Source organism: Miscanthus floridulus, chromosome 11, assembly GCF_019320115.1.
Source record: "Miscanthus floridulus cultivar M001 chromosome 11, ASM1932011v1, whole genome shotgun sequence".
NCBI classification, from domain to species: Eukaryota; Viridiplantae; Streptophyta; class Magnoliopsida; order Poales; family Poaceae; genus Miscanthus; species Miscanthus floridulus.
The window spans coordinates 78,086,015-78,108,795 of NC_089590.1; the positions used below are offsets into that span (position 1 = coordinate 78,086,015).

A 22,781-nucleotide genomic window follows, 5' to 3' on the forward strand; every position below is an offset into this window, starting at 1 on the left:
CGGCGTAACTTTTCCACATGCATCTACCGCCCAACAGAGATCCAAGGGCTCCCATATTTGCATTCAAATCCAAGCATGGAATATTATATTGTTTACCTTTTTTTTTAGCAAAATTAGTTTTTTTTACATGTGCAACCAGAGGCGGAAGCGCTCGTCGGGCTCCCGCGCCGCAATGGCCTTTCCTGCGCTGCGTTCCAGACCCGACGATCGTGCCCCAGCGGCCCAGCCGGCCAGACGCGAAACAAAACCCTGGCGCCGCAGGCTCTCGCCAATTCCCCAATTTTCCCCTCCACAATCGCGCGGTTTTCCCCTCCAGGCTCCCGCGGCGCAAGCGCGCCCACCCAAGCGCCATGGCCGCCGCCTCCTCCTCCGCCGACGCCTACGACATCCCGTGGGTGGAGAAGTACCGCCCCACCCGCGTCGCTGACGTCGTCGGCAACTCCGATGCCGTCGCCCGCCTGGAGGTCATTGCCCGCGATGGCAACATGCCCAACCTCATCCTCTCCGTAAGCGCCATTTCCTCGAACACCTTCCCCGCGCAGCACGGAACAGCCTCCCCCTCCTTTTAACTTCCTTATTACGCGCAGGGGCCTCCGGGGACCGGGAAGACGACGAGCATCCTGGCGCTGGCGCACGAGCTTCTGGGGCCCAGCTACCGCGAGGCCGTGCTAGAGCTCAATGCCTCAGATGACAGGTTTCTGCCAGACTGCTACCTTGACGTGATTTTGTTTGGCGATTCGGGGCCGCCTTGAGTGGTGTTTGTGTTGGATGCCTGATGGTCGATTCATGCTTTTGCAGGGGTTTGGACGTGGTGCGGAACAAGATCAAGATGTTTGCCCAGAAGAAGGTCACCCTGCAGCCAGGGCGGCACAAAATCGTGATCTTGGATGAGGCTGACAGGTAAGCCCATCTGCAGAGCGTTTCCACTATCAGTGTGTTATAGGTGCAGTGCTGTATTTACTGAAACAAGTTGTTTTTTGCATGCTTTTTCTTATTTCACCATCGGTTGTTGTTTGGACTTGAGCCAAGAGCCCAAGACTAGTACTAGGAAATTAATTTCTTAGTTGTTGGTGAAATGGACAGATCCTGACTTCGTTATTTTGTGGAGTTCAAATGAAGTTTTAAAGCTTTGGGTCTATATCTATTTGCTCAAATGTGTGAATACAAACCCTGTTTTAGTATCGGAAGTATGTGTTTAAACCTCACTCTTGCTGTGTGCAGCATGACATCAGGAGCACAGCAAGCTTTGCGAAGGACAATGGAGATCTATTCAAACACAACTAGATTTGCACTAGCATGCAACACCTCATCAAAGATAATTGAACCCATTCAAAGCCGATGTGCTATTGTCAGGTTCTCAAGGCTCTCTGACCAGGAGATCCTTGGCCGCCTCATGATTGTTGTGGAAGCTGAGAAGGTAATCTTTGGCACTGCTTAATGCCCAAATAAATCCATACTAGAACCCATGAGATCAACCTTTTTTTTTAAAAAAAATTTGGCCACTAATAAAGTACTTTGGTTTGCAACATGGAATATTAGTAGATCTATCAGAAAATACATTGTTAAACATGTGAAATGGAGATGGTCCCAGTGCTGATTGAAAGCAAAAGAGAAGAGATACTGTAACTTCTTGAACTAAGAGCAGCCGCAGTGTGGTGCAAAACCGATGCTTGGTTCTTCTCTCTCCTACTTTAGGCATTGATTTTCCCATTGCAACTACCGATGCTCAGTTAGAAAAACCAGGCATTGAGGAAAGTATAAGCATTGGTGCTGGTCCATATACAATATATATACCGAGATTGGATCTAGTTATTGTATTTTATTCATGGAAAGGTCTCCGTGTTTCCCTTGGCACCAATGCTGAACGTTGCGAGCGGAAACCAATTCAAGCATCGAGGATAAATTCTGTTGAAACGACGTTTGAAACATTGGTAACACTGCAGGTGCTCTAAGGGCTTACCTATGAATGTGATAGCCTTGGTTGCATTAGCTAGAAAAACAACTAATACTTTACCTCTTCAGTCAAATGTATAGGTTTGAAAAACATTTTATTGTTCCTGGCTGTAGTATCAATGTGAACTTTGATATAGCTTTATCACCTGTTGCGACTTAAGAGAGCCCCTTGATTGTGTCATACACATGTTTATGCCATGTCTGAACCCTAAAGATATGCCCAGTTCCTATCATATATTTGTATAGTTTCCCACATGTTATCTGCTGAATATCCTCCTATAATGACATCTATGGTCAATTTCTGAGTATCACTAAAGCTTACATAGGAGATGGCATTTGTGCAAAAAAAAACTTCAAGTGTAAAGGCGAGGGGGGAAGCATAAGAATTATCTATATATATTGTTATAAAAAAGCCTTTAAGAAATCATTTCATTGCAGTGTCAATTTTAAGAACTCAGAGTAAATTGCTGCAATTTAGAATTTGATTTTCAACATTAGCACAAAGCAATGCATGTGTGCATTTAATGGTTACTTGCCTACTCAATCAGCGTACCATTTTCTTTTTGTTCTTGTGAAATTCTGAGTTGTTTTTACAAAGCAATCTCATCTAGTGACCTTCAGTAGCGGACAACACTTTAGCCAGATTGACTTTGTCCTCGCAAGACGAAAGGACAAACGAGCATGCTTGGGTTGCAAGGTGATACCAGGGGAGTGTGTTGTTTCTCAACATAAGCTTTTGGTGGCAGACTTTCGTTTTCAGGTGCGTGCCTGTAGGGATAAACAAGCTAAAATTGAAAGAACAAAGTGGTGGAAACTGAAAGGGGAGAAGTCAGAGGTATTCAGGGAAAGAGTTATCAAAGAGGGCTCTTGGAAGGAAGAAGATGATATAAACAACATGTGGGAGAAGATGACAACCAACATTCGGAAGGTGGCCTCAGATGTGTGTGGAGTAACCAAAGGAAGTGGAGGCGGGGCTAAAGATACTTGGTGATAGAACAAGGAAGTCTAAAGAGCTATTAAGGAGAAGAAAGAATGCTATAGGCGCTTGTACCATGACAGGAGTGTGGACAACATAGAGAAGTACAAGGTGACAAAGAAGACTGCAAAGCGAGCTGTAAGTGTGGCAAATGGTAGAGCGTACGAGGATCTTTACCAACATTTGAGTACGGAGGAAGGAGAGAAGGATATTTATAGGATGACTAGGGTTCGTGAGAGAAAGACAAGGGACTTCAACCAAGTTAAGTGCATTAAGAATGAAAGGGAGCATCTCTTGGTGAAGGAGGATGAGATCTGACATCGATGGCAAGAGTATTTTGACAAATTGTTCAATGGTGAGAATACGGACACAACCTTTTAGTTGGATGACTCTTTTGATGACACCAATAGGCGCTTTGTGTGGAGAATCCAAGAATCTGGGGTCAGAGAGGCATTGAAAAGGATGAAAGGAGGTAAAGCGATGGGACCGGATGGTATCCCAATCGAGGTGTGGAGACGCCTCGGGGACATAGCTATAGTATGGCTAACCAAGCTGTTCAATCATATTTTTTGATCGAACAAGATGACTGACGAGTGGAGGAGAAGTATATTGGTACTGATCTACAAGAATAAAGGGGGTATTCAAAGTTGTACTAATTATCGGGGAATTAAGTTGATGAGCCATACTATGAAGCTATGGGAGAGAGTTATCGAGCATCGCTTGAGAGCAATAACGCGGGTCTCTATGAACCAATTTGGTTTCATGCCCGGACGGTCAACCACAGAAGCCATTTTCTTAATAAGACAAGTTATGGAGCAGTATAGGGAGAAGATGAAGGACCTACACATGTTTTTTATTGACTTGGAGAAGACTTATGATAAAATACCAAGGAATGTTATGTGCTGGGCTTTGGACAAACATAAAGTCCCAACAAAGTCCGTCGGACTTATTAAGGACATGTACAACAATGCCGTGACTAGTGTTCGAACAAGTGATGGAGACACGGATGACTTTCTGATTAGGATAGAACTACATCAAGGGTCGGCTTTGAGCCCTTATCTGTTTGTCTTAGTGATGGATGAGGTCACAAGGGACATACAAGGGGACATCCCTTGGTGTATGCTTTTCGCGGACGATGTAGTGCTAGTTGATGAAAGCCGGACATGAGTCAATCAGAAACTGGAGTTATGGCGGGAGACTTTGGAGTCCCAAGGTTTTAGACTCAGTAGAACTAAAACTGAGTATATGAAATGTGACTTTTCACTACTATTCGGGAGGAGTAAGATATTAGTTTGGAAGGTCAAGTAGTGCCTAGGAAGGATACCTTTCAATATTTAGGATCAATGCTACAGAGAGACGGGGATATTGATGAAGATGTTAGCCATAGAATCAAAGCAGGGTGGATGAAGTTGCGCCAATCATCTGGTGTCCTATATGACAAAAATGTACCACGGAAGCTAAAAGGGAAGTTTTATAGGACGGCAATTAGACCTGCTATGTTGTATGGTGCATCATGTTGGCCTACGAAAAGACGACATGTTCAACAGATAAGTGTCGCGGAAATACGTATGTTGCATTGGATTGGCGGTCATACAAGAAGGGGTCGAGTTCGGAACGATGATATACGTGATAGATTAGGGGTAGCACCAATTGAAGAAAAGCTTGTCCAACACCGGTTGTGATGGTTTGGACATATCCAACGGAGACCTCCAGAGGCACCGATGTGTAGTGGAATCCTAAGCCAGGATAGTAACGTGAAGAGAGACAGAGGAAGATCGAAGTTGACTTTGGTAGAGACAATAAAAGGAGACTTGAAAGGATGGAACATACCCAAAGACTTAGCCTTAGATAGGAGTGCTTGGAAAACAACTATTTACGTGCCTGAATCTTGATTACTTCTGCTGGGTTTTAACTCTAGCCTACCCCAACTTGTTTGGGACTTAAAGGCTTTGTTGTTGTTGTTGTTGTTGAAATTCTGAGTTGATGGTTTTGCTACCCGCTGTACCCTAGTACCTAACCCCTTCGTTTCAGAACATAAGGTGTTTTAGTTTTGTCTTAGGTCAAGCTTCTTCAACTTTGCTCAAGTTTATAGAAAAATTCACCAACATCTACAACATCAAATTAGTTTCATTATGTCACCATTAAATGTCTTGATAGTGCATTTGTTTGGTCTTGTGTATGTTAATATATTATATAAACTTGGTCAAAGTTAGAGAACTTTGACTTAGGATAAACACCTTACATTTTGGAATGGAGTACTAATAACTGAATATGGTATTCGTTGGTCTTGTCGAAAGCTTTGCTGTTGATACGATATTTTATCTGGAAATACTACTAAATCCTAATGTTTTTTCAAATAAATTAGCCAGGAGGTGTGTTGTGATATTTAAGTGTATGCTTCTTGCAGATACTAAAGCATGCATTCCTTGCAAAATTAGGGGAAAAAACTATCCATGATATGCACATTGTGATATCATATGTATCGAAACTTCAAAATAAGCACAAACTCTTGTTTATAAAGTGACATAGATTTCAACTGTTGTTTGAGATGTTACTGTATTTAAAAACCTTAAGTTGAAGTGTACCGTAACATATGCATCTGGAACGGTTGTGATCATGCCAAACTGTCAACCAGCAAATGGTCCTTAACTTGTTAGAACCAAAACACAGGTTTGAGGCTGAATTTCATATTTCATTAGTCATGCCACAACTATGGCAGGTTGGGGATACATATAAGATAGCTTGCTTGAGCCTTAAGAAAACTACAACATATTCTAGAGATGCTAAAGCAGATGCTAGGGATAAAGATAAGGGCTGACACAGCCATCAACTACTCTAGATAATTATCCTAAGTAGATAAGGACAAGACTTATAGCTGTCATTCTCCCCCTAAGTCTTGTGTGGCGCCTTCTGGGGAATTTGAACCATCCCAATTCTGGCGCGAAGCTTTTGGAACTTGACCCGCCCAAGGGACTTGGTGAGAAGGTCGGCGAGCTGATCCTAGGTGTTTATGTAGCCGGCCTTGATGCTCCCCTCATCCAGGCAGCTCCTAATGAAGTGGTACTTGATTCGGATATGCTTGTTGCTCTCATGGAAGACGGGGTTCTTCGCAAAGGCCAAGGTGGACTTGCTGTCCACCCTGAGCTCCACTGCTTCTACGTCTCTGCCCAGGAGATCGCCTAGCAGCTGAGCCAACCAGAGAGCTTGAGTTGAAGCGGTTGTGGCAGCGATGTACTCCGCCTCGCAACTGGACAGAGCCACCACTTGTTGCTTGACCGACTGCCAGTTGATTAGACACTTGCCGAGGAAGAATAGCGTTCCGCTGGTGCTCTTGCTTGTGTCGATGTCGCTGTACCCGATGAAGTGCTCTGCACCGGGAAACCTCGGGTAGTGCAAGCCGTAGTCGGAAGTGCCCGCGACGTAGCGGAGGATCCTCTTGATGGCCTGCTCGTGCTCCGTCGTCGATCGCTTCATGAACCGACTGACGTAGCCAACGGCGAACGTCAGGTCCGACCGTGTGTGGACGAGGTAGCGAAGGCTGCCCACAATGCGCCGGTATCGCGTGGCGTCGACCTCCTTCGCCGTGTTGTCGCGGCTCAGCTTTAGCCTCTCCTCCAGGGAGTATGTGCTAGGTTGCAACCGGTGAGCCCACCCAACTCGACGATGCGCTTGGCGTAGACGGTCTGGCGAAGGAAGATGCCGGAGCTGTCCTGGTGGACCTCGATCCCTAGGTAGGAGAGAAGGCCCAAGTCGCTCATCTGGAAAGTCGCCTTCATCTCCTTCTTGAATGACTCCACCTCGGCCTCCTTGGTGCCGGTGATCACCAAATCGTCGACGTAGACGCCTACCAACAGGGCACTGTCTCCCTTGCACCACCGGTAGACTGCAGTTTCGTGAGGACTTTGCTGGAACCCCATTTGCTTGAGAGTGGAGTCCAGCTTGGCGTTCCAAGCTCGGGGTGCCTGCTGCAAGCCGTAGAGGGCCTTGCGTAGGCGAAGAACCTTGTTCTCCTTGCCGGGGATGACGAATCTCGGCTGCTGGTGGACGTAGACCTCTTTCAGGTCACCGTTGAGGAATGCGGACTTGACGTCCATGTGGTGCACATGCCAATCCTCCTGGGCCGCCAGTGCGATGAGGAGACAGACGGACTCCATCTGCGCAACGGGCGCGAAGGTGTCGTCGAAGTTGACTCCCTCCTGCTGGACTAACCCGCGCGCCACCAGACGCGCCTTGTGCTTGAACACTGCCCCGGCCTCATCCTTCTTGAGCTTGTAGACCCACTTAAGGGTGATGCGCGGTGGCCGGCAGGAAGATCCGCCAGCTCCCACGTCCGGTTCCGCTCGACCGCGTCCATCTCCTGCTGCATCGCGGCGCGCCATGCCGCGTCTCCCTCCGCCTCAGCGAAGGAGTGGGGCTCGCTTTCCTCGTGCGCCAGGTGCAGCTCTGCCTCGAAGTCGTGCACCGCCAGTCCAGGAACGGGCTGATCACCGAAGATGTTGTCCAAGGTGCGGTAGCGCAGAGGCTCGTCGTCGTGGTAGGCATCGACGCGATCCTCGTCGTCGGACAACGGAGTGGCTAACTCCACCGTGCGCTGCTCGTCACGGACCAAGGCTGCTGGTGCCGATCTTGGAGGTGGTGGAGAACTTGCTGGTGGTGTAGGTGGTGGAGTACTCGCCGGAGCTGATGGCGAGCCGGGTGCTGAGGTAGATGAGCTCGGTGAAGATGAGTTGCTAGCTCCCCCGGCTCCCTTGAAGTGGACATAGTCGACGACGAAGTCCCTGAGAGTCAAAGTCGAGCCGTCATCCACCGCCTTGCCTCAGGCCTAGTCTTGCCCTTCGTCGAACACGACGTCCCGAGAGATACGGACGCGGTGTGTTGCAGGGTCGAGGATGCAGTAGGTCTTGACGCCCTCCGCGTAGCTGATGAAGACCCCTGGTGTGCTCTGGTAGTCGAGCTTGCCGACGTGGTTGAGCTCCTTGGCGAAGGCGAGACAGCCGAAGACACGGAGGTGGCTCACCACCGGCTTACGCCCGTGCCAGGCCTCGTACGGCGTTTTGCCGTCAAGGGCCTTGGTGGGCGAGCGGTTGAGGAGATGGACGACAGTCATCACCGCCTCCCCCCAGTAGATTGTCGGCATCCCTCTCTGCTTGAGGGCGCGGGCGGTGGCCACCACCGTCTGGTTGCGGCGCTCAACAACGCCGTTCTGCTGCGGGGTGTACGGCGTGGAGAAGTGGCGCTGGGTCCCCTCGTCGGCGCAGTGCGCCGCGAACTCAGCCGTCGTTGTCAGTGCGTAGCACCCGAAGCTTGCGGCCGCACTCCTCCGCAGCAGCTTGATGGCGCTTGATGGCGTCCGCAGCCGCCGCCTTGGTGTCGAGCAGGACCGCCCACATGTAGCGGGACATGTAGTCGACGAGGAGCAGGAAGAAGTGTCGGCCTCCAGGTGTGGCCGGTGTCACGGGGCCACAGAGGTCACCGTGCATGAGCTCTAGCTTCTCCTTGGCGGGGAAGCTCGCCTGGCGGGGGAAGAGGAGCCGTCGCTACTTGGTGAGGACGTAGGTGTCGCAGAACTGCTCCACGTACTCGACTCGCGGCATGCCATGCACCATCTCCTTGTTGCCGAGCTGCTTCAGGGCCTCGAAGTTGAGGTGCCCAAAGTGATTGTGCCACCGTCAGGAGTCGTCGTCGCGGCGGGCTGCAAGACACACGGGCTGCGCCACCTGCACGTGGAGGACGTAAAGGCGGTTCACCTTGACGAGAAGGCGACGATGGCGATCCCAGATACGCAAGACCCCATGCTCGATCTCCACGCGCGAGCCGTTCTCATCCAGCTATCCCAGGTTGATGCTGGAGTTCCTCAGCACAGGGATGTAGTAGACACCGGTGAGCAGTCGGTGCTCGCCGGTCTTGGCGGTGAGGACGACGGAGCTGACGCCCTTGATCTCCACGGCGGAGGTGTCCCCGAACTTGACGAAGCCTCGAACGCCGGAGTCGAGCTTGGAGGAACTCCAGCCACCCGATCATGTGGTGGGTGGCGCCGGTGTCGAGGTACCACCCGTTGATCTTGTCGCCGCCGGACCCGTTGCCGAGGAAGACTTGAGCCCGCGGTTGTCGAGGTGGAGCGCGGCGGCAGCCGGCGCGGGAGAGGAGTGCGGCTCGATGCTTCCGTGTACGAAGAACAGAGTCGGCTAGTCACCCTCCTGTGCTTGCGCGACGTGCGCCTGACCACCGCGCTTCGCCTGCCGGCAGTCCTTGGCCCAGTGGCCGGTCCTCCCGCAATTGTTGCAAGTGTCGTCACGGGTAGCCTTGCGGTCGCTGTCGGCGCCGCCAGGAGCGCCACCATGCGCCTTATCTCGCTTGCGCGGCCGACGCTTGCGGCTGCTCGATGAACCCGAAGCTGAAGAACCCGAGGCCTCCCCCTTCTTCCGCTCCCGCTGGCGGGCGAGCCATTGCTCCTCGGTGAAGAGAAGCTTGCCACCGATGGTGACCGGCTCTGAGGGAGGTAGCTGCTCGCAGTTGTCGACGGCCTTGAGGCGACCCGTCACCTCCTCTATCGACAGCTTGGAGAAGTCCAGCAACACCTCAATCGCGATGGCGACCTGCGAGTACATCTTGGGGACGACGCGGAGGAACTTCTCGATGTTAGTCGCTGAATTCTCACTCTTGGTAGTAGGAGAATTCTTACTCTCATCGAGAGAGGATGACACTAGGAGTTGGGGCAATTTTCTTGTCTATTTCTCACACAAGCTCACACAAATGCCATACCAACCTGAGGGGTTGGGGTTACATATTTATAGGCTGCTAGCCAGCCAAGCATATGCCAAGATGCTAGTCTAAGATGCTAATATGCTGTCCTAGCTAAGATGCTGTCCTCTAGTCTAAGATGCTGTCCTAAAAACAGAAAAACAGCCACAAGGACCATGACCATGTGAGCATCATAGCCCCACAAAGACCAGCCACACATGAGACTTATCCATCATTCTCCCCCTAAGTCTTGTGCGTCGTCTTGTAGGAGAGTTGAACCATCCCGGTCTTGGAGCAGAGCTCAAGGAACTTGATCCTCCCAAGGGGCTTGGTGAGCAGGTCCGCAAGCTGGTCCTTGGTGTTGATGTAGCTCGCCTTGATGCTCCCTTCCTCCAAACAGCCTCGGATGAAGTGGTACCTCACCCGGATGTGCTTGCTGCGTTCGTGGAACACGGGGTTCTTTGCCAGGGCCAGAGCGGACTTGCTGTCCACCCTGAGCTCCACCGCTCTAGTGTCTCTGCCGAGGAGATCACCAAGCAGTCGAGCGAGCCAGAGCGCCTGAGTCGAAGCGGTGGAGGCCGCTATGTACTCGGCCTCGCAGCTGGACAGGGCCACCACCTGCTGCTTGACCGACTGCCAGCTAACGAGGCACTTGCCGAGGAAGAAGAGGATCCCGCTCGTGCTCTTGCTGGTGTCGATGTCGCCGGCGTGGTCGCTATCGCTGTACCCGACGAAGTGTGCCGCCCCAGGGCACCTCGGGTAGTAGAGGCCGTGGTCGAGAGTCCCCGCAACGTAGCGGATGATCCTCTTCACAGCCTGCTGGTGCTCCGTCGTCGGTCGCTGCATGAACCGACTAACGTAACCGACGGAGAATGCCAAGTCCGGCTGTGTGTGGGCGAGGTAGCGAAAGCTCCCCACAAGACGCCGGTACTGCGTAGCGTCCACCTCCTCTGTCGTGCTGTCGCGGCTCAGCTTCAGCCTCTCCTCCATCGGAGTGAGAGCTGGGTTGCAGTCGATGAGCCCAGCTAGCTCAACGACGCGCTTGGCGTAGGCGGTCTGTCGAAGCGTGATCCCAGAGTCATCCTGGTGTACCTCGATTCCCAGGTAGAAGGAGAGGCCCCAGGTCACTCATCTGGAAGGTGGCCTTCATCTCTTCCTTAATGCCGCCACCTCCGCATCCTTGGTGCCGGTGATCACCAAGTCGTCGACGTAGACACCCACCAGCAGGGCATTACCTCCATTGCCCCGTCGGTAGATGGCCGCCTCGTGCGGGCTTTGCTCGAAGCCCATCCCCTTTAGCGTGGAATCCAGCTTGGCATTCCACGCCCTCGGTGCCTGCCGCAAGCCATAGAGGGCCTTGCGCAGGCGGAGCACCTTGCCCTCCTTGCCGGGGATCGCAAATCCCGGCGGCTGGTGCACGTAGACCTCCTCCTTCAAGTCGCCGTTAAGGAACGCCGACTTGACGTCCATGTGATGAACACGCCAGCCCTCCTGGGCAGCTAGCGCAAGGAGGAGTCGCACGGACTCCATCCGTGCCACGGGAGCAAAGGCGTCGTCGAAGTCGACCCCCTCCTGCTGCACGAAACCTCGTGCCACCAAGCGAGCCTTGTGCTTGACGATGGCGCCGGCTTCATCCCTCTTCAACTTGTACACCCACTTAAGGGTGATCGCGCGGTGACCACGAGGAAGGTCAGCAAGCTCCCAGGTGCGGTTCTTCTCAACCGCATCCATCTCCAACTGCATCGCGGCGCGCCATGCCGCGTGTCTCTCGGCCTCTGCAAACGACCGAGGCTCGCCGTCGTCACACGCAAGGTGCAACTGCGCCTCCAGGTCGTGAGGCACCGGTCCCGGCACCGGCTGGTCGCCGAGAAGGTTCTCCACCGTACGGTACCGCAACGGCTCGCCGTCGTGGTACGCGTCGACGCGCTCCTCGTCGTGAGAGAGCGGAGTAGCGAGCTCAACCGGGCCGTGCTCGACACGAGCTGGTGGTGGAGTAGACGTGCCCGGAGTGGTGCCTGTCGGTGCTGGAGTGCGTGGCGTTGTCGGCTGTGGTGGAGCCGGCGAAGAGCTCATCGCAGCCGAGGTCCTGGCTGGAGAGCGTGGTGCTGTCGGAGTAGCAGGTGCCGGGGTCGGTGGAGGCTCGGAGACAGGGGTAGACGCGCTCGCCGAAGAAGAACTGCCTACTCCCCCAGCTCCCTCGATGTGGACGTACTCGACAGTGAAGTCGTCGTACGTCGGAGCCGAGCCGTCGTCCACTGCCTTGTCCCACGCCCATCCTCGCCCTTCGTCGAACACAACGTCGCGCGCCGTGCGCACACGCTGTGTCTTCGGGTCGAGGATGCGGTAGGCCTTCGAGCCCTCCGCGTAGCCGATGAACACTCCCGGAGTGCTCCTGTCGTCGAGCTTGCTGATGTGGCCAAGCTCCTTGGCGAACGCGAGGCAGCCGAAGACTCGCAAGTGGGAGACCGCCGGCTTGCGCCCATGCCAAGCCTCGTACGACGTCCTACCGTCGAGCGCCTTGGTAGGCGAGCGGTTGAGGATGTAGACGGCCGTCACCACCGCCTCTCCCTAGAAGACAGCCGGCATCCCCCTCTGCTTGAGGAGGGCCCGAGCCACTCCCACAACCGTCTGGTTGCGCCGCTCGACGACGCCGTTCTGCTGCGGGCTGTACGGCGCGGAGTAGTGGCGCAGTACGACGCGAATTCAGCCGCCGTGAATTCGCCGCCGTTGTCGGTGCGCAGCACGCGCAGCTTGCGGCCGCACTCCGCCTCTGCAGCAGCCTGCACGCGTCTGATGGCGTCCGCAGCCTCTCCCTTGCTGCCGAGGACCATCACCCACATGTAGCGGGAGAGGTCGTCGACGAGCAGCAGGAAGTAGCGTCGTCCTCCCGGTGTGGCCGGTGTCACCGGGCCACACAAGTCCCCGTGCACGAGCTCGAGCCTCTCCTTGGCTCGAAAGCTCGCCAGCTGGGGAAAAGGGAGTCGCCTCTGCTTCGTCAACACGCAGACGTCGCAGAGCTGCTCCACATGGTCGAGGCACGGCAGGCCTCGCACCATCTCCGTGGCACTGAGCCGCTTCAGGGCCTCAAAGTGAAGGTGCCCGAAACGCTCGTGCCATTGCCACGCCTCGTCGTCCCGACGAGCAGCGAGACAGAGGGGTTGTGCCACCTGCACGTTAAGGACGTAGAGTCGATTTGCGCTTCTGGATACCTTGGCAAGAAGGCGACGACGACGATCCCAAATCCTCATGACTCCGTCCTCAACCACCACGCGCGAACCGTTCTCATCCAGCTGTCCCAAGCTGATGATGGAGTTCCTCAACGCGGGGATGTAGTAGACTCCGGTGAGCAGCCTGTGCTCACCAGACACGGCGGTGAAGATGATGGAGCCGACGCCCTTGATCTCCACGCCGGAGGCATCCCCAAACTTGACGGAGCCTCGGACGCTAGAGTCAAGCTCGGTGAAGAACTCCCGTCGACCGGTCATGTGATGGGTGGCGCCGGTGTCGAGGCACCACCCGTCAGTCTTGTCGTTGCCGGAGCTGTCGCCGAGGAGGGCGTGTGCTTTTGGCTCGTCAAGGTGGAGGAGAGCCGGTGCCGCTGGAGGTAGCTCGATGCTGGCATGTGCCGTGAACAGAGCCGGCTCCTCCTCCTCCGCCTGTGCGATGTGGGCCTAGCCGGGTCGTGGCTGTCGACAGTCCTTGGCCCAATGGCCAAGCTGGCCGCAGTTGCGGCAGGCGTCGTCTCGTGCCGGCTTGTGCCTGCCGGCGGCGCCGCCCTGGGCGCCTCCGCGGGCATCACCCTCGGCACGTCCTCGCGCCCCGACCTGGGCGTCTCTGCGCGCCTTGCGTGGCTTGCCACGCTTGCGGCCACCTGTCGCGGAAGAAGGCTCCCCCTTCCTCCGGTCACCTTGGCTGGCAAGCCACTGCTCCCGAGTGAGGAGGAGCTTCCCGCCAGTGGTGATGGGCCCGAGAGGGACTGTGGCTCATCGCTGTCGACGACCTTGAGGCGACCTATCGCCTCCTCGATCGACATCGTGGAGAGATCCAGCAGAGACTCGATTGAGCGAGCCATCTGCTTGTACTTCTCGGGGACGCAGCGGAAGAGCTTTTCGACAGCTCTCTCCTCGCCGTAAGTGTCGTCGCCGAACTGCACCATCTTCTGCAACAGAGTGTTGAGACGGAGAGCAAAGTCATCAACGTCCTCACCTAGCTTGAAGGCCAGGTTCTCCCACTCCTTGCGAAGTGCCTGCAGTGTGGACTTGCGGGCGCGGTCGCTGCCGATGCGTGCCGCAGCGATGGCGTCCCAAGCCTTCTTGGCAGTCCGCTTGCTGGTAAGCGAGAACTGCATCTCGGGCGGGACTGCAGCGATGAGAGCATCCAGCGCCCGTCGATCTAGGTCGTAGTCGACGTCGCCATACCGGACTGCCTCCCACATGTGCCGCACCTGGAGCTTTACCCTCATCACCGCAGCCCACTCGACGTAGTTGGTCTTGGTGAGGGTAGGCCACCCACCGCCGGGACTGACGTCCCTGACAACAGCCTGGAGCCCGTGGTAACCACGGTACCGATCCGGGGAGAGAGCCATGCTGCCTGTGAAGGCCGCGCTCTCCATCGACCCGTCGGTACCGATCCGGGGAGAGAGAGCCACGCTGCCTGTGAAGGCCGCGCTCTCCATCGACCCGTCCGCCACCGTTGCCGTGCGCGCCTCCTCCAGGAGCGCCACCGGCGCGTCCGCGCCTGTCTGGGCTGCCGCCGCGCTCGTGGGCGTGCGCGGCTGCCCCAGGAGCGCCACCGCCGTGCGCGCCTCCTCCAGGAGCGCCGCCAGCGCGTCCACGTCTGTCTGGGCTGCCGCCACGCTCGTGGACGTGCGCGGCTGTCCACTGCGCCGCCCGCGCTCGCGCTGCTCCCTGTCTAGCAGCTCGAGGTCCGCGTCGGCGGTATCGTCAGCGGAAATGGAGCTGCCGATGCTGCCGCGCAGAGCCTCGACCTCCGCCGGCGCCGCACGCGCTGCATTCGCCGTCGCCGCTGCTTCCGCCTCCGCTCTGGCTGCTGCCAGCTCCGCCGATGCTAGCCTCGACGCCCTTGCCGCCGCCGCAGCGGTCTCTGCCGCCGCTCGCTCGCGTTCCTCTGCCGCGGCAAGTTCGGCCTCCTGCCGACGCCGCGTGCTCGAGGCGACCGAGCGCTGAGACTGCCCTGCGGACATGACGCGCTATCGGGGGGCTGCTGTGTGGGGAGAGGGCTGCTTCAGACGAGCTGGGAGAGGAGTGAACAGGAGCGGTCGGAGGAGCTGCTGCTGCCAACAGCTGGGGCTGTTGTGGGGCTGGGAGAGAAGATGAGCAAGAGATGCTCAGGCTACAGGATAATACGGCTTTGATACCAGTTGTTAGTCGTTGAATTCTCACTCTTGGTAGTAGGAGAATTCTTACTCTCATCGAGAGGATGACACTAGGAGTTTGGACAATTTTCTTGTCTATTTCTCACACAAGCTCACACAAATGCCATACCAACCTGAGGGGTTGGGGTTACATATTTATAGGCTGCTAGCCAGCCAAGCATATGCCAAGATGCTAGTCTAAGATGCTAATATGCTGTCCTAGATAAGATGTTGTCCTCTAGTCTAAGATGCTGTCCTCTAATATGCTGTCCTATAGTCTAAGATGTTGTCCTAAAAACAGAAAAACAGCCACAAGGACCATGACCATGTGAGCATCATAGCCCCACAAAGACCAACCACACATGAGACTTATCCATCACTCGACAGCTGTCGCCTCGTCGATGTCGTTGTCGCCGTTCCGCGCCAACTGCTGCATCAGGGTGTTGAGGCGGAGAGCGAAGTCGTCGACGTACTCACCCGGGTTGAAAGCCAGGTTCTCCCACTCCTAACGCAACTTCTGAAGCGTGGACCTGCGGGCGCAGTCGCTGCCGATGCTTGCCACGGCGATGGCGTCCCAGGCTCCTTGGCGGTCCGCTTGTTCGCGAGGGAGGAGTGCATCTCCGTCGGAACAGCAGCAAGAAACGCCTCCAGTGCCCGCCGATCCTCGTCGAAGTCAGCGTTGCCGTACCGTACCGCATCCTACACGCGCCGCGCCTGCATCTTCACCTTCATCACCATGGACCACTCGGCGTAGTTGGTCTTGGTGAGCATGGGCCATCCGCCGCCGGCGTCCTTGACGACAGTCTGCACGACGGGAGGGGAGCCAGGCCGGCCACGGCGACCTCGGCGCCAGTCCGGGGAAGGGGAGGCACGCCGTGTGCCAGTGTCCGGTCCACCCAGGTCCCGCGCCTCGCGCTGCTCCTCCCGCTCCAGACAGGCGTTGGCGTCGCGTGCCGCCCGCTCGTCCCGGTCGAAGTCACGGCGTCGTCCGTCGAAGCGTACCGCGTCGCGTCCGCGTTGGTTGTCGAAGCCGTCGTGGTCGCCAGCCTCACGTCCACCGCGTCAGCCCAGGCCCGCTCGGCGTCAGCTCCGCGGCGAAGAGCCGCAGCTGCCGCCGCTCCTGCATCCGACGTGCCCGCCCGGGCGCCGTAGTCCTCCTGCTCACCCGCGTCCCTCCCGCGCCTCCGCTGCTGCCTGGTGGGCGACTTCAGCCGCACGCGCCGCAGCAAGCTCTGCCTGGGCGATGCAAGCCACCCGCTCCGCTGCTGCTGCACGCTCGGCCGCCGCTTCCTCGCGCCTGGCTGCTGCAGCCGCTGCAGCACGAATGCTGGAGGTGGTGGAACGGTTGGAGGAAGAGAATGAGGAGTGGAGAGACATGTCGACGGATTGGGATGGGGTAAGGGTAGAATCCAGATGAACTTAGGCTCTAGATACCATTTATTAGAACCAAAACACAGGTTTGAGGCTGAATTTCAGATTTCATTAGCCATGCCATAACTATGGCAGGTTGGGGATACATATAGGATAGCTTGCTTGAGCCTTAAGAAAACTACAACATATTCTAGAGATGCTAAAGTAGATGCTAGGGATAAAGATAAGGGCAGACACAGCCACCAACTACTCTAGATAATTATCCTAAGTAGATAAGGACAAGACTTATAGCTGTCATAACTAGATGGTCAAAACTCGAAACAAAGCAAAACTGGATGTGCTGAGTTATCATAATAAATCAACAGATTGGCCTGCTAGAAATAAACTGTACAGTTCTACTTGATGTATGCAAGTTAAATACTTTATGATTTCCAGTTCAAACTCATTTGACCATGGATGCACCTAGAGGTTGGAGTAGATTCGGATAATCCAAAGTCTAACTGGACAGTGGATACTAATTGCTTTGAATACACATGGATGCGGTCTATTTAGATTTAATGTACATCATTTAGATCCAATAAATCCAAAATCCATTGGAGATTAACTCAAAAAGTTCAATGTCCATTGGATTTCTTTGGATTTGAGAGGGCGGGCCTGGTGCAAGCGGTAGAGTCTTACCGCCTGTGACTGAAAGGTCCCGGGTTCGAGTCGCGGTCTCCTCGCGTTGCACAGGCGAGGGTAAGGCTTGCCACTGACACCCTTCCATAGACCCCGCACAGAGCGGGAGCTCTCCGCACTGGGTACGCCCTTTTTTTTTTTGACATGTAGACCAGCCTTCAATGTCTAGCTTTGAGTTTATGATGTGGGTTCAATGTATATATCTAGTCACACCAATCTACACAAAGGAGCAGTCAATCATACTAAGTCATCCCAACAAATTTGAGCCAACTTTGCTAAATTTGAGGTGTGAACATGTAATTTTTAATTATAGGTTTGACTTTCGATGTGTGGCCCATGTACACGTACATATCTAGTCACACCAATCTGCATAAACAAGCAGTCAGTCGTACCAAGTCATCTCCAACAAATTTTAGTCAATAATTTTAAAGTGTGAACGCGTTTTTTTTAATTCTAAGGTCCAGCTTTTAACATAAGATCAACATGTAGTTATAGTAGTTTTGTTCTTATTGAATCATATTGATGGATTTGGACTTAAAAGCAATTGGATTGTATATTAGTCATTTTGTATTGTGGTAGGATTGGACTTGAATTGTTTTCCTTGGATTTTAATTTTATTGTCCATATGGATTTGGATCCTAATCCATTACCACGTCTGGGTACACCTGTCGCGGTTTGATTTATACTCTCTTTAGCTGAACATTTAACACTTGAACAGTGAGACTCGGTTTTGTGATTTTGTCCCCTGTCCAGGGCCAGGTTCCAATTTTATTTCATTTATTTTGTTGTATAATCAGGTTCCTTATGTGCCAGAGGGGCTAGAAGCTATCATATTTACTGCTGATGGTGACATGAGACAAGCTTTGAACAACCTGCAAGCTACATTTAGTGGGTTCCGCTTTGTCAATCAAGAAAATGTGTTCAAGGTTGATACTCAATTTATCATTTTCTGCATGTTTAATGTGTGCTCGGTTAGTAGTGACACTGTAATGGTGCCAGGTGTGCGATCAACCACATCCCTTACATGTCAAGAACATGGTAAAAATGGTGCTTGATGGAAAGTTTGATGAGGCCTGCTCTGCACTGAAGCAACTTTATGATTTGGGATACTCTCCTACTGACATTATCACTACTCTCTTCCGTGTTGTGAAGAATTATGACATGGCTGAATATCTGAAGCTGGAAATGCTGAAGGTAACTTCATAACTTTGTAACTTTTCTTGAAGGAAATTAGTAAAATGTATCTGGATACTGCTATATGTTACAGCCTTCGGACTTACAGTGATGCAGTTGATTTCTCCTCCGTTGAACAAGCATATTCTGTTTATTTGCACAGGAAACTGGATTTGCACACATGAGAATCTGTGATGGTGTTGGATCATTTCTTCAGCTTTCTGGTCTACTTGCCAAGTTTGCGCTCGTGAGGGAAACTGCAAAAGCACCATGAACTCGTTGTGTTGCAGATGATAATAGCTTGTGTTAAGTTGTGCTAACACGGTAACATAGTTATTTCAGTTAATAGTGCTGTCATGCGTGGCTTAATGGCTAGACTAATGTATCTATGTAAGATAGTGCTTTCTGAAGAAACAACTATCATGTTTATCCAGTGTGTCAGACCTAGCTGTTGTGCGGCACCGATGCTCTTATAGATTGTTTTCTGTTGCCCCAAATGCCCGCCACGTTTGAAAGTGGATTGCCCTGTCTTGGTGTTTCTGGTACTATGTAGGCCATGAAAGGGAGGATGATGGTATTAAGTATGTAGGCCATGAAAGGGAGGATGATGGTATTAAGTATGTAAGCCATGAAAGGGAGGACGTTGGTATCAAGTATGTAGGCCATGAAAGGGAGGATGATGGAGATGGGAATACCAGAAACAATAGTATCTCCGATTATAGTTCCTTGGGACGTAAAATCTATATCTATTCACAATCCCCTTATAGCATACGAGACAGATGTGTGCATTTCGGAATTATTTGGTACTGCAGCATGTATCCCATTAAGGACCCGTTTGGATGACTGTAGTTTTCAAAAGCTATGGTATCACAGCTATGGTTTTATAAGAGATACAAAATTGTGGTTAGAAGAAAAGAAGTCATGAGTGGAGTTCTTAAAATCTAAAAAGACTAGTTTAAACAAAACCATGATTTTAAAAACTAGAAGTTTGTTGTATCGAAACAGTAAGTTTTGAAAACAGAAGTACTTCATATAACCCTAGCATTTCTCTAATATTTGAAACATACTTGGCACCTAAATAGGGCTCATGCAGGCTATAATGGATTGACCAATGTCTTGTTTGGATCGATTAAGGCTAAGTGTGAGTTGGGGCTAAAATTAGCTAGCTAAAAACAAATCAGCCAACTATTAGTCGATGGATGTTTGGATTCCAGGCTAACAGGTGCATACATCCCTAGCAATAGTGTTAGCCCTTGTTAGCTAGTGGTATTTTTTCGATAAAGGAAAATTTTATTAATTTTCAAGAACATTACATCGAGATAATACAAGGTCTTGAAAAATTCTTCCATCTCTGTGTTATTCAAGCTAGTGGTACTTAATTGTGCTTGGCTAAGTGGCTAACAACTACCACCCTCTGCTATATTGTTTTCGGCTTGTTCGCTGGTTGGTTTCTGGGCTGGTTTGGGCTGGCTGGTGCTGGTTTGTTGTGAGAGGAAAACACTGTTGGCTGGCTGGTTTGGGATGACTGAAACCAACAAGCGAACAGGCTGTTTGAGTTTTCTAAGTACATAGCTTTTGCCTTTTGACATGCACCTAGATATACGATATGTCTAGATGCATAATAAAAGTTGTGTATCTAGAAAAACTAAAACGACCTATAAACTAAAACAGAGGGAGTAGTTAAGTGTTTGGCTAAATATTAGTCCACCTATTAACACTCTTGTTTAGATGAATTTAGAGTTAATTTTTTGTTGCTAGTTGTAGCCCATGGAATCCACTGTTTGGCTCATCGTGTAGGCAATGCCTGGAGCCTGGTTGCCTAGCTAGGTAGCTCATGAGACCGTTGATTTTGAGCGCCCAGGATCATTGGCAGGCTTATTCCCAAGTCCGTGTGTCCGGCGCCTACAAGCACGGTGAACAGTCCAAGCAGGATGGCGCCGTGTGCTTTTATATCTCCAGTCGCTATTTTGTGAGTGTTCTAACTACTTGGGCATTCAGTAAAACTGAGCCGAGCGAATTAGGACTGGAAGAAAGTCGCAGGTAACTTGGGAAGTTGGGATCATACGCTGTTCTCCCAGAATGATAATTTCATTGGAAGTCACCGAAACCTGCAAAACTGACACCCACTCAATTGTATCGATTTCCTCTATCAAAACAGGAGAAACCTGCAAAACTGACACTCAGTCAATTGTATCGATTTCCTCTATCAAAACAGGAAGCTTGTTTTGGACAACACGTCCATCATATACTGCTGCTACTCTTACTGTTCCATACAAAGATAAATCCATAGTGATCTGAGACTCTGAATCTCACGATACAATGCTGCATTTGTCAGATATTGACTGTATCATCACGGGGGCTCCTACATCTACCGTTACAAAAAGAGACCTGATACCAAAAACCATGAGCCAGCCAAAAAAAAACATAGATAAAACAAAACTCGACCGGGGGTTAAGACTCAGCATTACAAATAAGAAGAAGGACCTTCGCAGTCGGCCGAGAAAACCCTCGAACCCCTGCCCCCACCCTTACACGGTGGCTTTCCGTCGCCCAAGTATGAATTGGGCTGGTGCCCTCCAGTGCTTTGTTTATGCTTTGTTTATGGAGACGGACGAGAAGATTTTTTTAACCTCAGCCTGAAATTCGCTCCCACGGAGAGTCGAACCTAGAACCTGAGGAGTGCCGCTGGGTCACCTAACCATTTGAGCTAGGCGCCCTTTGGCAAAAAAAAAAACATAGATGACTCCAGACTTCCTAAAACAACCAAAGCCATGGGCCTAGGCATGTCCAAAATGCAAAACTTCACCCATAACCGTTGAGAACAGCGGCAGGGTGAGGCTGAGTCAATACCCGAACTACCACCATTGCTGTGTGCTACGTGCCAAGCCCCATCGACCCGTACCACCTAGCAAAGGTCACTAATGTTTCACGCGGTTCGTTCTTGACTCAGGCTCATTAACAGCTGTTACCTCCATGCCTAAAGTTTCCTGTTCCCAAGTTCAAACGTCGCAGTGAAGTGCCGCCCTGATCTTCTCGTTGGTACAAGAGATGAGGTTGTACACGGTGTCCACTGACTCCACCATGAGGTGGTACTCTCGGCTGGTGCTGGCTGGCTGGGCTGGCCAGCCCTCACACGCGGACCTGTTCACATGAACAGTGTTTTCAGCGACAACAGTGTTTTTCTCTCGCACAAACTAGCCAGCAGTATTTTTTCACAAATTAGCAACGATACGAACCAGCCAACGCTGCTGGAATGCAACCGTGAGCAGCTATCCACATGGCTTGTGCCCAACCCCACCGGCGCTAGAGCTAGACCCATCAGGCAGAATGACGAAACCAGATGGCAAGAGTACCACATTCGTCGAGTCCCCTCCACCAATCACAAGCTGCATTGCCGGGAAGTCCACTGGGGCATACACGACCATTGCACCAGATCTGTCAGTGCATGTCTCTTGTAGAATCAAGATGCTGTTCAGGTGGGAGTTTGTATGCTGTAAACATAATGCAAACCATTAAGGTTAAGGATTATACAATCAATGGAAACAGGAAGAGCAGATCACATTCTATTGTACTTTAAGGATATCGACAGCTCAAAACATGAAAACTGAGAAAATCACTGAAGCTTTTAGACCTTTGCAATGCAGGATGGGTCTGCTTGGGGGCTAACACTTTCTAAGAAACAGAGTAGTCAGTTACTGGCCTACTAATTATACCTTCTTGAGTAGGTTTGTACTTTTTTTTTTCTTGGCGTAGTATTTATCTTCCATTGGTGTTACAAGATGGCTAGTTATGAGCATTGCTCCAGAGCCTTAAGTTTCAACATCCTCAGCACTTGGCACTTCTACATTTGACCGATGACATACATAGTCATTGAAAAACTTACGGACAAGCACAAGCATGAAGAACATAGGTGGGATCAGGAAGTATATGTGGCAGGAAATACTCACATCAGCTCTCAGTAGAGTTACAGAGTTGCCATCCAGTTGCCCCTTGGTAATGCGTAACATCTGCTGCATAGGGCCACCATTACTGAGGATGTCCCATTCAGCACGGAGCTCCTCATCGCGAAAAAAGTTGAAGAGCAGCAGCAGCAGCAGCAGGAGCGCCTAGGCTGCTGGTAGTGGCAGGCTTCCCCTTTTCTACTCCCGAAAAGGTTCACCTGACAGATCGATTCAAAATACTTTTTTTTGTTTGTCAAGAAGTCAAAAAAATTAATTAGGCTGAACTATATCTTATATAAAATATTAACATTTATGATACCAAATATTTATCATTATATATTTTCACAGGAAATCTATTTTAAAATATAAATGTTATTTCTACTTATATAAATTTAGTTAAATTTAAGATAATTTGAATTGGTTTAAATCTAGAATTATATTCTTTTTAGGCCGAGGAACTGAGGAAGTAACTTTTAGGAAAAAAACTAAACAGCACTGTATATATATTATAGGAAAAAAGCGTCAAAGAGACGAGACGACGATGTGGTCATGACAGATCTGCAGCTTAAACACC

The 22,781-nt window shown here is 51.7% G+C and overlaps 1 protein-coding gene across 1 annotated transcript; it reads left to right on the top strand.

The window, feature by feature from the left end:
- The first annotated feature begins 164 nt into the window (after window positions 1-164).
- On the top strand, window positions 165-18,777 carry LOC136493491 (replication factor C subunit 4). The gene is made up of 7 exons (XM_066489583.1): window positions 165-506; window positions 588-694; window positions 799-900; window positions 1,222-1,417; window positions 17,891-18,019; window positions 18,093-18,287; window positions 18,430-18,777. The coding sequence occupies exons 1-7, from the start codon at window positions 351-353 to the stop codon at window positions 18,538-18,540; spliced, it is 996 nt and encodes a 331-aa protein (XP_066345680.1). The 5' UTR covers window positions 165-350; the 3' UTR covers window positions 18,541-18,777.
- Window positions 18,778-22,781: the final 4,004 nt, after the last annotated feature.